The 15,099-nt window shown below is 37.7% G+C and overlaps 1 protein-coding gene across 1 annotated transcript in view; it reads right to left on the bottom strand.

Annotated features, from left to right (window-relative positions):
- Positions 1-15,099, bottom strand: part of GUCY2C (guanylate cyclase 2C) — a 93,169-nt gene that overhangs the window by 57,402 nt on the left and 20,668 nt on the right. Inside the window, exons 5-10 of the mRNA XM_070947197.1 lie at positions 14,550-14,671; positions 9,535-9,631; positions 4,193-4,325; positions 3,464-3,599; positions 2,758-2,840; positions 40-151 (exon numbers count right to left, since the gene is read on the bottom strand). Coding sequence (XP_070803298.1) covers positions 40-151; positions 2,758-2,840; positions 3,464-3,599; positions 4,193-4,325; positions 9,535-9,631; positions 14,550-14,671 — 683 coding nt within the window. The remainder of the gene's footprint in view (positions 1-39; positions 152-2,757; positions 2,841-3,463; positions 3,600-4,192; positions 4,326-9,534; positions 9,632-14,549; positions 14,672-15,099) is intronic.

The following is a 15,099-nucleotide window of genomic DNA, read 5'->3' on the forward strand; positions in this document are numbered from 1 at the left end:
TATGTCTTATGGAACGAAAAATATGGTAGATTGGCTCACCGGTGTTAGGAGTATCCGTAGGTAGCATGTTTTTTTTCCAGATGAATGTAGGCGTTGTTGTCTTCACAACAGTTTTGTTCAAATTTGTATCAAACCACAGGAGGGGTTTAATCTGGAAGAAGAAAAGAGAAGGAGATTTCACTCTGAGGCTTCTTTCCCCTAGTTTACTAGTGATTAAAAGTAATTTTCTCAGACTCCTCCTTTGATCTTTTCAGTCTCCTTTCTGTATCCCACCTATCTCGTATTGAGCTCTTGTATAAATTATTAGTCAAAGTATAAAGGAATCTTTTGCTTAATGACCATCCAAGCCCCTTTGATTTCCTTTACTTGAATTGCAGTAAACCAGGAAAATTCCTAGGAAGGGGGCAATAGCAAACATCGCCAAGAAAACTGCAGAGACTTGTCCAGGCAGTCACTCAAAGGCACAGCAAAAACAATAAAAGGAAAACTCTACATTTCCCATTTCATTTTAATCAGGCAACAATGTTTACCAGCTTCAAATTACTCTAAATTGTACATCAATTTTAAGCTATGGTTTAATATACTATTCTGCTTTTGCTCCAAGGTAAGAATAGGACTGTTGTTTGGGCCTGTCTGGATGACTGTGGCTCAGTAATAAAGAATGTGCTTTCTATGCAGAAGTTTGCAGATTTAATCTCTGGCTCTACAGGTATAATGGGCGAAAATCCTGCCTGACGTACATCTGCTAGTTAATGTACTTATTTTAATGTAGTGTCTAATTTTTTGTTCAGATTAAAATGAAAATAGTAATTAACATAGGCGTCTATCTAATATGTTTCCCCCCGAAATGTAAGCACTAAGGAGTATTTAAAGTGCTAAAGATATAAATTTTATAATTAAAGGAGAGACTCCAGGGGTCCTACAAAGCTATTAGGAAGTCCAAATATTGTGACTTGTGACTGCATGACTGTAACTTTTTGCTTGTATCCTTGTGATTTATATTGATATTGATTGTTTTTTAGTATGATTTGATTGCTTATTGTACCGTATGACTGTCACTGGGTGTTGTGCCTTGCAATTCTCAATGAGTGTATCTTGTCTTTTTATGTACACTGAGAGCATATGCATCAAAGACAAATTCTTGTGTGTCCAATCACACTAAAATGAATTCTATCATTCTATCTTTCTATCATATTCATGGGCAAAGAACTTTATAATCCTTAATAACCTTATACATAAGGATAAAAATTAATATAGTTAGCAAGATGAATAGCCTCTTCTGATATATGCCTCATATGTGGGGTGCCGCAAGGGTCAGTCCTCTCGCCCCTCCTGTTCAACATTTATGTGAAGCTGCTGGGTGAGATCATCCGTGATTTCGGGGTGAAGTACCACCAGTACGCTGATGACACCCAGCTGTACATCTCCACCCCGGAGCACCCCAACGATGCCCTTGAAGTGATGTCCCAGTGCCTGGAGGCCGTGTGGATCTGGATGGGGAGGAATAGGCTCAGGCTCTACCCATCCAAGACCTGTGGTTTCCGACGTCCCGATATAGTCAGTTGGCGCCATCACTGACTATTGGGGGTGAATCATTGGCCCCCACAGAGAGGGCTCGCAACTTGGGCATCCTCCTGGATTCACGGCTGTCTTTAGAAGAGCATTTGATGGCCGTGACTGGGAGGATTTTTCATCAGGTTTGCCTGATTCGCCAGTTGTGTCCCTTTCTGGATCGGGACTCCTTACGCATGGTCACTCATGCCCTTGTCACTTTCCGCCTGGACTATTGTAACTCTCTCTACATGGGGCTCCCCTTGAGGAGCACCCGGAGGCTCCAACTGGCACAGAGTGCGGCCGTGCGGGTGGTAATGGGAGCGACATGGCGTTCCCATGTAACACCTCTCTTGCGCGAGCTGCACTGGCTCCCGGTGGTCTTCCGGATGCACTTCAAGCTTTTGGTTACCATCTTTAGAGTGCTCCATGGCTTAGGATCTGGTTACCTATGGGACCACCTATTATCACCAATAGCCTCCCACCAGCAGGTACGCTCTCATAGAGAAGGGCTCCTCCGGGTGCCGTCAGCCAAACTGTCGACTGGCGGCCCCTAGGGGGAGAGCCTTCTCTGTGGGGGCACCTACTATCTGGAATGAGCTCCCCCCGGAGATACGGAGGATCCCAGATCTGCACACCTTCCACCGCGCTTTGAAGACCTTTTTATTCCACCAGGCGGGCCTGGCCTAATCTTTTCCCTCTTTTCTTTTTAATATGCAAATTTTAATCTGTTTTTTAAATGATTGGGGTGTTTTAATTTGTCTGGGCCAAATTGTTTAATTCGATTTTATCCTGTTTTTAAATTTTGTATTTATGTATTTTACTGTTTGGCTGTTCACCGCCCTGAGTCCTTCGGGAGTAGGGCGGTATACAAATCAAATAAAGATAAAGATAAAGATAAAGAAGATAAAGATATACACCTGGACTAATTTGTGTACCAGTTGGAACATTTCTGTATCAGGACCCCTGTTTAAAGTCATTCATACTTTTGGGTATCTCTTGATTGAACTACTGCAATTCACTCTATATGGGGCTGTTCTTGAAGCCTACCCAGACTCCCCTCCCCCTTAACATCAATACTGCAACGTTACATGATTCAGTACCTGGACAACTATGACTAACTTCTCCGAGTGATTGAATCTCTAGTCAGTGATTGGTTCATTAATTCTTGCTAAAAGTATAGTTTCACAATAAGATTGTACTCACTTCATTATCCGTTGATGTGTACAGAATACTGAAATTGACATCAATATCTCCATATCTATCCAAGATTCGAGGACCTAAAATACCTAAGGGGGAAAAAATCATATTAACCTGTAAGTTTAAGTCAACAAGTGACATTAATTTACTATATAGTAAATTAATTAGACTAATAGTAAATAATAATAAAATTAGATGCAGAGAATGCCTTTGACAATTTGTACTGGATGGCAGATAAATGGTTGTTTTAACATGACCTATTGAAAAATTATTAAGGAGAATTTAAAAATCAAAGCAAAGAACAATAGCAGAAAGATATAATTATCAATGGATCTCCTCCTTGCAGTTATAAAAATGGAATGAGATATAGCTTACTATTTAGTTTGTGCTTTTTTATCTACATGTTTAAAAGTTTTAATAAAACATAGTAAAGTATAATCAAATTATTTTTGAAAAAGTGTTTCGTTTACCCTGTATTGTTAAGATGTTTCATCCTCATTATTTGTAAGGTAACATTAAGAAACCTCTTCATAAACTCTATGTTTGGTACTTAATTTTGCACAGTACCAATTTGATCCCTATAGATATTTATGGATTGCAACGTTTAGAAAATTAACCAAGAATCCTGAGAGTTGCAGTCCTAAAACATTTGCCAATTTTAAGAGGGCTGCATAGGCTATCCATAATAATCTAAAAGAAGACCTATAATTACCTTGAAATGTGATATTCCGGAATTGGTCAATCAAATCAACAGGACAAACTGATTCTTGTCTGGACAAAAGGACTTTCAAAGCATGTCCAAAGAGTAAAACAGCATCCAGGTATCCCAGAAGGATGTCGTTTTTCAGCTAGAAGCAGTAAAAGGAGAGTTAGATCCTAAGAGATTCTTGGATGAAAAATAGCATATAGTGTATTTTTATTCATTTTTATTCAGGATGTGTTTTTCTCTAAATTGTTAGGGTATCAGCGGAGTCATTGCTTTGGTACTGCTTTTTTTTGTTTTTCTCCTTCAAGTTTTATTCAGAATTCTACATAAATACACATATTTTGTGTATATGGGTGAAGAACATGCCCACATTTGTTTGTGGTTCTTGATACCTCCCTTCTCCCCTCTGAGGCTTGTTTAAAAAAAAAAAACCCAAGTAAATGAACTACTTAAACAAATTAATAAGCCTTGTCCTCTTCCAGAAAATTATATGGATTATGCGAGTATAATCTTGTTCAACATGCGAAGTATTGGATAAGGTGAGTAATTTTAGGAGAGGAACCTGTACAGATAATTGACAAAGAAGGTTGTAGGCAGTGGAAATGAAGAACAAATTCAATAGCACTAGAAATATTCAAAGCAACTGGACTGCAGCTGGTAGATGTAGTTCAGCCATTAAGTCCATGAAACTAGCCAAAAAATCTCTTGTATCCAGAATGCAAATAAAAGAGTTACCAAATTGATCTTCTCGGCATCCATGAGAGTCCTACTATGATTTAAAATTGAGCTGTAATTTGCTGGTGCAAGAGTCAGAACAAGGACATTCTGCATGTAGTTATCTGTGTGACTATTTTCATAAGAAAAGTTACTGAAAAGAAAGCACAAATACCTGTATATAGTAAGTAGCAAAAAGAATACAGTCAAACATTATTCAGCCACCACAGAGAGTTTCTCTAGTAAAAAAATCATTTATCAAAGCAAGAAGTGAGCTTTTTTTCAGAATCTACGTGGCAGAAACAATATTTAGCTCATATACATATGATATAAAGGTAGCATTTAATAATTCAAGATGGGATATATATATATTGTTTGTTCAATACTGAAACAAATGAAATATCATAGGATTTGACCTGGACATGCAAGGATTCAAGTGTCATGCATATAATATAATAGTTCCATGTTTCTTCATTGTCTCATTCAAATGATGGTCACTTCAAACAGGGAGCATAAACAACAGTCATTCTGCCTGCATCTAGTCAGAGCATCTCAAGAAAAGGCATTTTTAAACCTGAACTTTCCAACAAAAACTATGGTACCTATGAAAAGAATAGGGTATCTAGAGGTAAAATATCACAGTGTTTCACACAGCACACCTTTTCTTAACAGTTTCCCAAACTATTATCATCTCCAATTTTCAATATCAGAGAAATAATTTTTCATGATTTCATTTTTGTTGTAATTGTTTTTATTGTAATATTTTAACTGAAATGTATTAAATAATTAATTAAATTCATTTGCGTGCTTCTTCATATATCCAAGAGCTGTTGCAGGAATATAAGAAATGTTCAATACAAATATAACAATACAATAAACATTCAATATCATAAATGTTTATGAAGTGTGGAAAACAGCAAGAAATATACAAAATATACAATATACAAAATATTTGTATATTGAAGATTATTTCAGTAAATACTTGAAACAAAATGCAAACACTTGTTTTGTAATATAGTTTTATAATTATTGTCTGTTTTAAATGTGGAAATCATAAAATTTTTGAACACAAATAACCTTTCTACCCCACGTAAAAGGCAGCAAAACTTTATTGAATTGATTTAATTTATGGTGTGAGTTAACATGAGTACTGTGAACAAAATGCATAATAAAAGACTCAAACTACATAAAATTATTCGTCTATATAAAGAAAGGAAATAGTTCAAATGAAATTTATCAGTCATGTATTACAACTTGTCAAATGCTTATCTTTCTGTTTTAGCATTTAAAGGCAGCCAGTTAGAGGAAGTATAGTGATATATTGTGATTCATTATCTATACACTGTGTATAGTTCCAAGAAAATGTGTACTTCAGAAGTTCCTGTTTGAAACATAGGCACAAGTTATCTATCCATTAGTCTTAGTTTCCTCCATCTCTCATATCAATACTGGTTTACATTATAGGGAACATTACACAGTATTTTGAAATAATATTAACATCCCAACTCACTGAACTCTATATGAGTGCTAAATAAGTAACAGGGATAAATAAACCTGCATTTTTGATGCAGATTTGTATTTCGTTTGTCAAATTGCTGGCAGTCTTACAAGCAGACTGAATGTATATCCCATGCCAAAAGATCTTGTAAAACAATTGCAGTGTCATGTGTGAAATGAGCATTTCCTCACTACTGAGTTGAAGTGTTCTCTGCTCATCCTTGAGGCAACAGAAAACTACGCCAGCATGACATGTGCTAACCCCTTTGCTGATCTAGATCCCACCTCTCTTGCCTCTCTTGCAAGTAACTGTCAATCATGTTTTCCTCATTAAATATATGTAGGGCATGACAGGCAAAGTTACTGACAACCTTCTCAAGTACGTATGTCATCATCTAGCATGAAAACAATAGTCATGGCAATACAGCACAAATGGACACAGAGGAATGATGCCATAGTTTTTCCTTTGCTAGTTGCCAGACACATATCAAATAAAGTGTGTGTGTATGTGTGTGTGCGTGCGTGTGTGCGTGCATGCATGCTTGCATGCATACATACAGGTGTATTTTTAAAAAATCCCTTCAGACCCCTATGGGTGGTATGTGATTGCCTCAATCTCAGGTGCTTTACCAGAGGCCTGGGAGTTACAGGGTTGCATGCAGTATTTTAATTGTTCCTACCACTATCCTTTTCTGCATAAAAAGCTCTGATGCTGTTCCTAGGATCTGTTGGAGCCACTCTCCCAGTTTAGGAGTCACCGTGATATGCAAATTTAGTTTAATTAGAGCATCCGCATGATATAAAGTTTAATACTTTTATTATGGATAAAACCATAATAAAAACATCATAATATGGAGCCTTAGAATTGCAATGGGATAGATATTATAATTCGATAACTAAAGAAGCTAATCATTTAATTGCTCCTGATGTGGCTGCAATGAGATTATCCCAGGTGCCTTGAAATTTCCTGAGGAGACATTCTATATGTGTTATAGTTTGCTCTGGAGCATCACAGTTGCATTGTGGGCTCTTGGCCATTCCTCACTTAAAGAGCTTTGCCTTAGTTCTTAGTTCTTGATGGTGGTGATAAGGGAAACATTTAGAATTTCTCTTTTCCTACCCTTTTTTTCATATTGTCACTAACTGCCAGCTCTGCAATTTCTCCTGTTCTGGAAGGAAAGGGATGGGGGTGGGGGTGGGGGGTGGAAAGATAGATCTATCTTGGAATTTTAATATTCACATTTAGTCTTTATACTGTTACACTATTATACTAATGACTATTTTAGGCACAATTATATTGTTTACCAAAGCTTCATCCAGCTCTTGTGGGAGTAAATGCCACAAATATAAGACACATTTTTGTGGTGAGGTTTCTTTTATCTCTGGCTCACCCTTTTTAAGAAGCCTTGCTTTCTGGGACTTCATTTTTTCTGTTGACATTCCTTCTACCTCTGGGACTTTTGCCAGATTCAAGAATTTCTGGCGTATTGCTTTTGGTCTTCAGGTAGTCAATAAATCCTCCAATAATTTCTTTCTCATCTCAGATTGATGCTCTTGAACCCAAAATCTGTCTGAACATGTCTCTGGGCTAGACAGAAATATTCAAGAAATATTTTTTTCTCCTACTGCTACTTAATTATAACCAATTTGATTCCTGAATAGGATGCAAGAACCATTTGCCTAAGACATCTGTCACCCCATTGTCCACAAGGGATGATCTGGCCAGTTGGGTGGATATCTCCTTCATACCTCACTGTAGCATACAGTATATGCCCCTCAAAAAACTGTCCATTTGGTAGAATAGGAGACCATATGAGATAGAAACTGTGTATCATTCAGTCAACAGTATATGATAGCTGTACTCCTACTAGAGCCTCCAAAGAAAATTAAAGTTCATTTACAGAAAAAAACTAGGGATGCCTAAATCCACCAAATGAATCAAATAACCTTTCTTATGAGTAGCAAGAACATTCTCTCAATCCCTGCCCTAGATGTACTGGATTACTTCTGTCAGAATAAAAATACCCACTTGCCACCTGAGTCATCCCTATCACAGGCAAAAGTCACAAACAAAATTATAGAGAAATCTAAAAAGCTTTTCATCTTATGGAGGCTAAAGATGACAAAAGCTCAGGAAGCCAGCCAGAAAGCAAAGATAAAATAAGGAAAGAAAGATAAGGAAATCTCCTAAATCACAATACTATGTCAGACCCCCTCATAAAATTCCACATCTAGGAAGATCTGCACATCAAACATGCACCTCGTGATCAAAGTCCATTTTGGATTTCACACAGCCCCATGGCAACAGCACCTCAATTTGCACATCTAACACACTTCACAATCAAAGCCCTTTGTCACTATAAATACTTCTACTCTCAGTTTCCTAATCTCCTATATAGCATAACAGAGTTGGAAGGGACTTTGGAGGTCATTTAATCCAGTCCCCTGCTCGAGCAGGAGAGTCTACACCATTTCAGACAAATGGCTATCCAGTCTCTTCCTGAAAGTCTCCAGTGATGGGTCACCCACAACTTCTGAAGGCAATCCATTCCTCTGGTTTATTGTTTGTGATCACTGTTAGGAAATTTCTCCTTAGTTCTAGGAGAACTAAGACTTAGGAACAGCTTCATTAAATTCTCTGATTACTGAATCACAGACAGTTTTCAATTATTATATTCAGTTTTCCGGCCTCCATTCTTCAAGCTAGTAGTATTGTGGCACTGATATAATTTATAAAGCAAACAACCTCTCTTTGAACCCTCCAAGCCTTTGCTGCTCTTTGTTAAATCTTGGCCTTGGCTAGTGTCAGAAGATTTACAACATGATGACAAAAGCTCTCAGGCCTATAATTGTCTTCTTTCTAGTCTTGCAAAGGACACAGAGACTGTGTTTTGTTAATAAACATCTCAGATAAGTAGCAAAACCCTAAGAAAACTGAATGTGCAGGAACATAAATTATATGGATGCAAACTCCGTTGCTTATCCCCTTAAATCCTTAAACAAATGGGGGAAAATACCATAGCGGTACTGAAAAAGAAAAATGGTGATAGTCAAGTAGGACAGATCACACCCCTTCCAGTCATCTTTCCTGAATCTCCTTAGAGAAGCAGTAAAAATGCCAGTTACACCATGAAATGCTTAGAAAGCAAAATAATGTTGATAATACTTGAAAGCTAAAAGTGCTATGGGAAACAAGGCCAAGAAAGGTAGCACTTCAAATAACAACAATAATATTTATTCCACACAGCTTTTTTTTTGCAAATAAACCATTGTCTTTGTAGTTCTACTTTTTTTATCTCTATCATAGCTATTCCTAGCCTCACAGATTATATGTGTATTTTCTTTGCATAAACCTGGGGTTATGCAGCCAATTTATGCTTCGGATGGAAGAGTGTTGCTGGTCTCTTTTACTAATGAACTTTAGTAGATATTTTTTTCCTAGAGTACATATCTTTGGCCCTGCAGCATTACACCCCTGAGTACATAACAAATCATGCTAGAAATCATGGATTTTAAAACAAATTCTACCCCCTCAGACTTCAAGCATAAAAATTACTAACTTGGACATCAGTGGAGAAGAAATTACTCTCCCTCCCTCCATAAGGGAATTCACCGATTGTAAAGCAAATATTCAGTTGCATAAGTTTTACAGAATTTAAAAATAAGTTTAATTTGTGAGTTACTTTGGAACAGAATATATATAAAATCCCCTTCTCCCCCTAATGGGTGGTATTTGTCTTCCTCAATCTAGGATCCTGAGAGTTTGAGGGTTCTGAGTAGTATTTTAGCTGAAGGAATAAACACATCTGTATCCAGAATCCATGGTTTTCTTTTATTATTCTTTATTTGTTTCATAAAATTTGTACCTGTGAAGATCTATCAAGATGAAAACTATATTCTCATCCACCTCTTTATTCCCAAGGGCTATTTTGATATCATCTGGAATACCACATGTGATGATTACTGTTAAAAGAAAGTAAGACAGGGAGAGAAATAAGAAGTAATAAATATTGTACTATTTTTTTTTAAAGAAATATCTTATGTTTAGAACATGAAATAACATTAAAGCAGTAAAACTATTGGGAATCTAGTACACTAAAAAAAGCAAAACCAGAAAAGGTTAATACAAAAGTTGAAACTTAGTATTCTGATATCAAGAAAGAGTGTAGACTTCCTATATTTTATTGTTAAAGGAACTTATGAGATATATTTTAGTGGCGCCAACAACTACAGCAAAATGAAGAGCCAGCAAGTTGACTGGCTCTTCATAATTCCTCTCTGGACAAGGAGAAATTTTGAGATCACCCTCATGTGCTCCATATAGTTGTTCTTGTAGGAAAATGATAACAAATCAGATTCTTCTTCTTAACTTTATTCCTCATATTGTCTCAATCACCCCTTAGACAGGTCATACACAAACCACCTTTAATCAACTGACAATTCTCAAAATAAAGGAAATGATTAAAAACACCTTACTGCCCCCATCAGGGAAATGGAACCCCTTCAAGATTAAATCACAATACCAGGCCCCTTACAATAAAACCACAGTTAGAAATGCTTGTTAACTGCTTTTCAGCTATTAGCAGGGATGAAATGCTACCGGTTAGGACCGGTTCAGGCAAACCGGTAGCAGAGATTGGGGCTGGTTTGCCGAACCGGTAGCAATCGCTGGCTGGCCATGCCCCCAAACCCATCTGCGGCCCACAGTTCTGTCATGCTTCTCTGCCTTCCACACGGCCTTCCCAGCATCCCCATGGCCAGCTTGCGAAGGCAGGCAAGTGGAAGGCCATGTGGAAGGCAGGCAAGCATGGCAGGGCTATGGGGAAGGGAGTAGGCTGCTAGCTCCCTTTGCCGCAGCCCTGCCACGCTTGCCTGCATTCCATGCTGCCTTCCCGGCATCCCCATGGCCAGCTTGCAAAGGCAGGGAAGCATGGCAGAACTGCGGGCTGCAGACAAGCTTGGGGGTGTGCGAACCAGCCCCAACCTCCATAGATAGACCGTGTTTAAAAATATTATGGAAGAGGAACAAGTTTTACTGGACAAAAGTGAGACTGATTTAAAAATGGCAGACTACAGGAAAGATATAGAAAAAGACATTATATTGGACATACAAAAGAAACTGGCTGATATCTTAATATTTAAAACAGTTATACAAATAACAAACCAAAAGAATGATCTGGCTAATTTTCATATATTGGAGTTACAAAAGAGGCTTGAAGGGTCAAAGAAAATATGTAAAGAAATCAAGTTTTAGGACATTATTTCAAGATAAAGTTTCTTAAAAAATAAAAGGAATACAAATTAGAATAGAACAGAACAGAACAGAACAGAACAGAACAGAACAGAACAGAACAGAACAGAACAGAATAGAATAGAATAGAATAGAATAAACAGAGTTGGAAGGGACCTTGAAGGTCTTCAAGTCCAACCCCCTGCTTAGGCAGGAAACCCTATATACCATTTCAAACAAATGGTTGTCCAATCTCATATTAAAAACTTCCAGTGTTGGAGCTTTCACAACTTCTGGAGGCAATATATAAATATAAAGCTGACTTATTTGATCAAGGTGTAACTAGATATGTTGTTATCTCTGCTAACCGCCAATGGCTGATTGGGGTTGAAATGACAAGGTTTTAAAGGATTTGTTTATAGATAAGAGGTGGGATATGGAAAGAAGAGATAATTTGCTGTATTTTAAAAGAAAGTGATAAACGCCCTATCTCAAGTTTCAGTCTCACTGGCACACATGGTTTTTCAGGAAATTATCAATTTTAGTTCAAGGCTGAAAAGCTTAACATGAAGCAAAGGAATGTAAACAAGTCAAAGACTTGCCTGCAAAGTTTGTTTTGAAATAGGAGCACTCAGAAGAAGAGTTCAAATTCAGTCCAAGTTTTAAAGAACTAGGTCCAGATTATCAGACAGTCCAAAGGAGAGCGTTTAAAGAAAAGACTCCACATATGATTGTCATACATAGCCAGATAGTCAGAAGTTATCTCCAACAAAGAGAGCCTGATTCAGGATTGTTTCTTAAATAAGGCTACAGCAGCTGTGAAATTGCCGTGAAATTACCTTCGCTACCGGTTCAGGAACGGGAGTGCGCGGTAGCATGTGCGTGTGCCTCTTCTGCACATGCACAAAGCCTTTTGTGCATGCACAGATGGTTAAAAAACAGGACATAATGATGTCCTGGCGGGTGGGTGGAGTCTCCTGCTGTCAGTACTACTAATTTAGTGAATCGGATAGAACCGGGGGGGGGATTTCACCACTGGGCTACAGTCAGCTGTCAATAAATAAATAAATAAATCAAGCCTGATCACATAGTTTCGTAGCAAAGCACGAGTATTTAGCTAGTTTACTATATTCTTATTTTTTTTTCTATTTTCTTTTTCTTTTCTGCCCTTTTTTAAGGTGAGATCAAGGTTTACTCTTTGTGATTCTTTGTACCATTTGCACAGTGCAATGTCCTTGAGACATCCTGTTTCTGGGACACCTGTCCCCTGTTATAGGAACAGAGTATCTGGTTTCAGATGGTTGGCTTCTGAACTTACCAGAATTAGTACTTATCCCACTTTTATGGTTGGAACATTCCTTTCTCCATTCCTTTAACAGTTCTCATCTTCTTTTCTCCTAATCCAGCAGCCTTGAAAGGGTCAGTGACTCTTTCTTTGCTTCTGTTTGTATTTCTATTGATCCTGAATAGTTCTCTCTGCCTACCAACTCATCCATGGATCCTAAAGGAGGAAGGGATTTGGGAAGAAAGAATATCCATTTCCTCTAGAGCAGGGCTGTCAAACTCATGACGACACGTTGTCATTACGTGAAAAATCAAAACTTTTTTCCCCTTTGCTAAACCAGGGGTGGGCATGGCCAGCATGTGACATATCTGGCCCACGCACGGGCTGCAGGTTTGGCACCCCAGCTCTAGAGAGAATATAGCAGGCAGAGAAATCATTCAGCATCATGATCTTCTGTTCAGATACTTTCCAGTCCAAACCCAAAGATGTTTTCCAAAAGGCAATTGAACTTTCTTGGGGTTTTTTTTCTTTGAAAATGTTTTGCTTCTCATCCCAAAAAATTCTTCAGAACTGAACATTTCAAGGAAAAACCATGAAAGTCCAGTTGCCTTTTGGAAAAGCACCTTTGGGACAACCATGACCTGGATGATTGAGAATCTCCATAGACATATTCCCAGTCCAGAACTCTTCCACTATAGACTACGTTGGAGTGGCATGACAGCAGGAAATGTCCAATAACCAACAGCTCAAAGTGTAACATTCCATTCACTCTGGTTTAAGGAGTTTAAGGAGAGTACTCATCTGTTCCAGTGGATCAGAGATATATAAGAGAGAAATGTTCACTGCTGTTAAAGGTGTCTTAAATACTGTACAGTTTCATGTACATGCGGGAATCTAATTTTCTATTTGTAGTTATCCAATCATCCAACCACTCACAAGCTCCTTAAGTTCAAGTTCCTCCTGCTCCAAGTTCAAAGAATTGGTAAGTGGTGAGACACCAAGGCAAGGCTTAAATCTCCATGTTTATTATAAGTGGAATGCTGCTAGCTGGGGAGTTCTGGGAGTTGAAATCCACACATCTTAATTTTGCTGAAGTTGAGAAACACTGAGCAAAACCTACACATACTATTCTTGTTACTGCTATCTGTGAATTTGCTCAGTGAAGAGTGATCTATGTTTTCTAACTAAGTTACAAAATATTCTATCTTGCATGAATAAGTATTAGCCTGTTTGTTTTGTGAGTAGGTATATTAATTACATGAAAGTTAAAATGAAAGAAAAAAATTGCATAGGTTTGATCATGTGTGACTCTTTGTAAAATGTTTCTAGAAGTTCCAAGTTATTTTATTTTGTATGGTGGGACATGAAGCATCTAGAGGGAAAGCTAAACCGAGCTTCAAAGAGTATCAAGGCTCATAAGGTGAGATGAGGAGGGATTGTACATTCAAAACTTGCCCTCACGTCCAAGTCTGCATTGATAGTTTTCACCCTCATCAGTGGTTCTGCTAGCTTGGTGAATAAGGCATCTTTGCATGACTACAGAAAATGTCTTCAGACAACGCTGGCTCCCTCAGCCAAGAAATAGAGATGAGCACTACGCCCTAGAGTCAGACACGACTGGACCTTTTGCATGCAATGATAGATTATGAAATTCTTGTAACTCCAGAAACCATCACAATCAGAATATTTACAGCAGAACCAATCTGAGTGCAAAAATTAAAAAACAGACGAAAAGACATCAGATACACAGTTGGAATAGAGGACTGGTCTGAAGCAGAAATAACCCCTGGATAGGAAGTCCAGAAAAAGAATTACAATGGATTGTGCCCTTCATCCCCATAAGCAATGCTGACAGATTCTACTTACTAAGGAAAATAGGTGGGCATGGAATATTGCAAGTACATCATATGATTGAAGAAGAAAAAAGGGCATTGGAAAAATATCTGAAGGACAGTGAAGAAGCTAGTATAACAAGAAGGCTTAGTGAGTACTGGAGTGACCAAACTGTCATACAAGGAAGACCAAATAAAGAACAAAAAAGAGGTAAGGCAAGACGTGGCCAGTACATTAAAAAATAGCAGACAGAGAGACAATAACAGAACTTGCCAATGGCTAAGAGCAGAAAAGTTGACGAAAGGCACAGAGGGGCTAATTTTGGCTGAGCAACACCAAACCTTAAGAACAAGCATTAAGATTATGTTTGGAAGCAGCTCAGACAGATGGCTCCCTAATTAGGAGGAGGGGGGGTCAGACTTGATAAATAGTTGTTATAACCAATCTCAATAAAAGTAGTGTTATGCATCCTTAAAGTTGATTTCATGGCTTGGTCTACCTAGACCTATGGATTCCAGACACAAAGCCCTTACCATTGCTTTTTCGATTTGGATTTTTCACAATATTTTGCAATTCTTCTGGGGTCCTTAGAATTTGCCTGAATTTCAGGTATTTTGAGATATCTGTAATTGAAGCATCTAGAGCATTCATATACCTGGGATTGGAATAAGAAACAATAGGAAAATTAATATTCAGCAGTTGCATGAAGTTTGGAAAAATATTTGGTGTGAGGAAGATGATAGTGTTGTGGCATCAAATCCCCCCAAATCTAAAGCTGTATATGTCTCTAAAAAAGATGGCACTTCATGTGCATCAACATTTATAGTATTAAAAGCTTTGACTAGTTTAGATAAGATACTAATGGGCTCTGATGACCATGTAATTAAAAAGTTTTATGGATACTTCCTAGAGGTAAAATTGGAAGAAAAACAAGTTAAAGAATCAATGATAGCGTGGGGGAAAAATTTTGGTTATGGTATTGATTTAGAGAAATGGCAAAAATTGTGGTCACATAACTATAAAATGACAATATCTACAGCATATAAAGATAATTTGTATAAGATGTTTTACAGGTGGCATTTA

The sequence above is a fragment of the Pituophis catenifer genome, unplaced genomic scaffold (genome assembly GCF_029215685.1).
Source record: "Pituophis catenifer annectens isolate HBS135680 unplaced genomic scaffold, rPitCat1.0.hap2 SCAF_7, whole genome shotgun sequence".
Classification (NCBI taxonomy): domain Eukaryota; kingdom Metazoa; phylum Chordata; class Lepidosauria; order Squamata; family Colubridae; genus Pituophis; species Pituophis catenifer.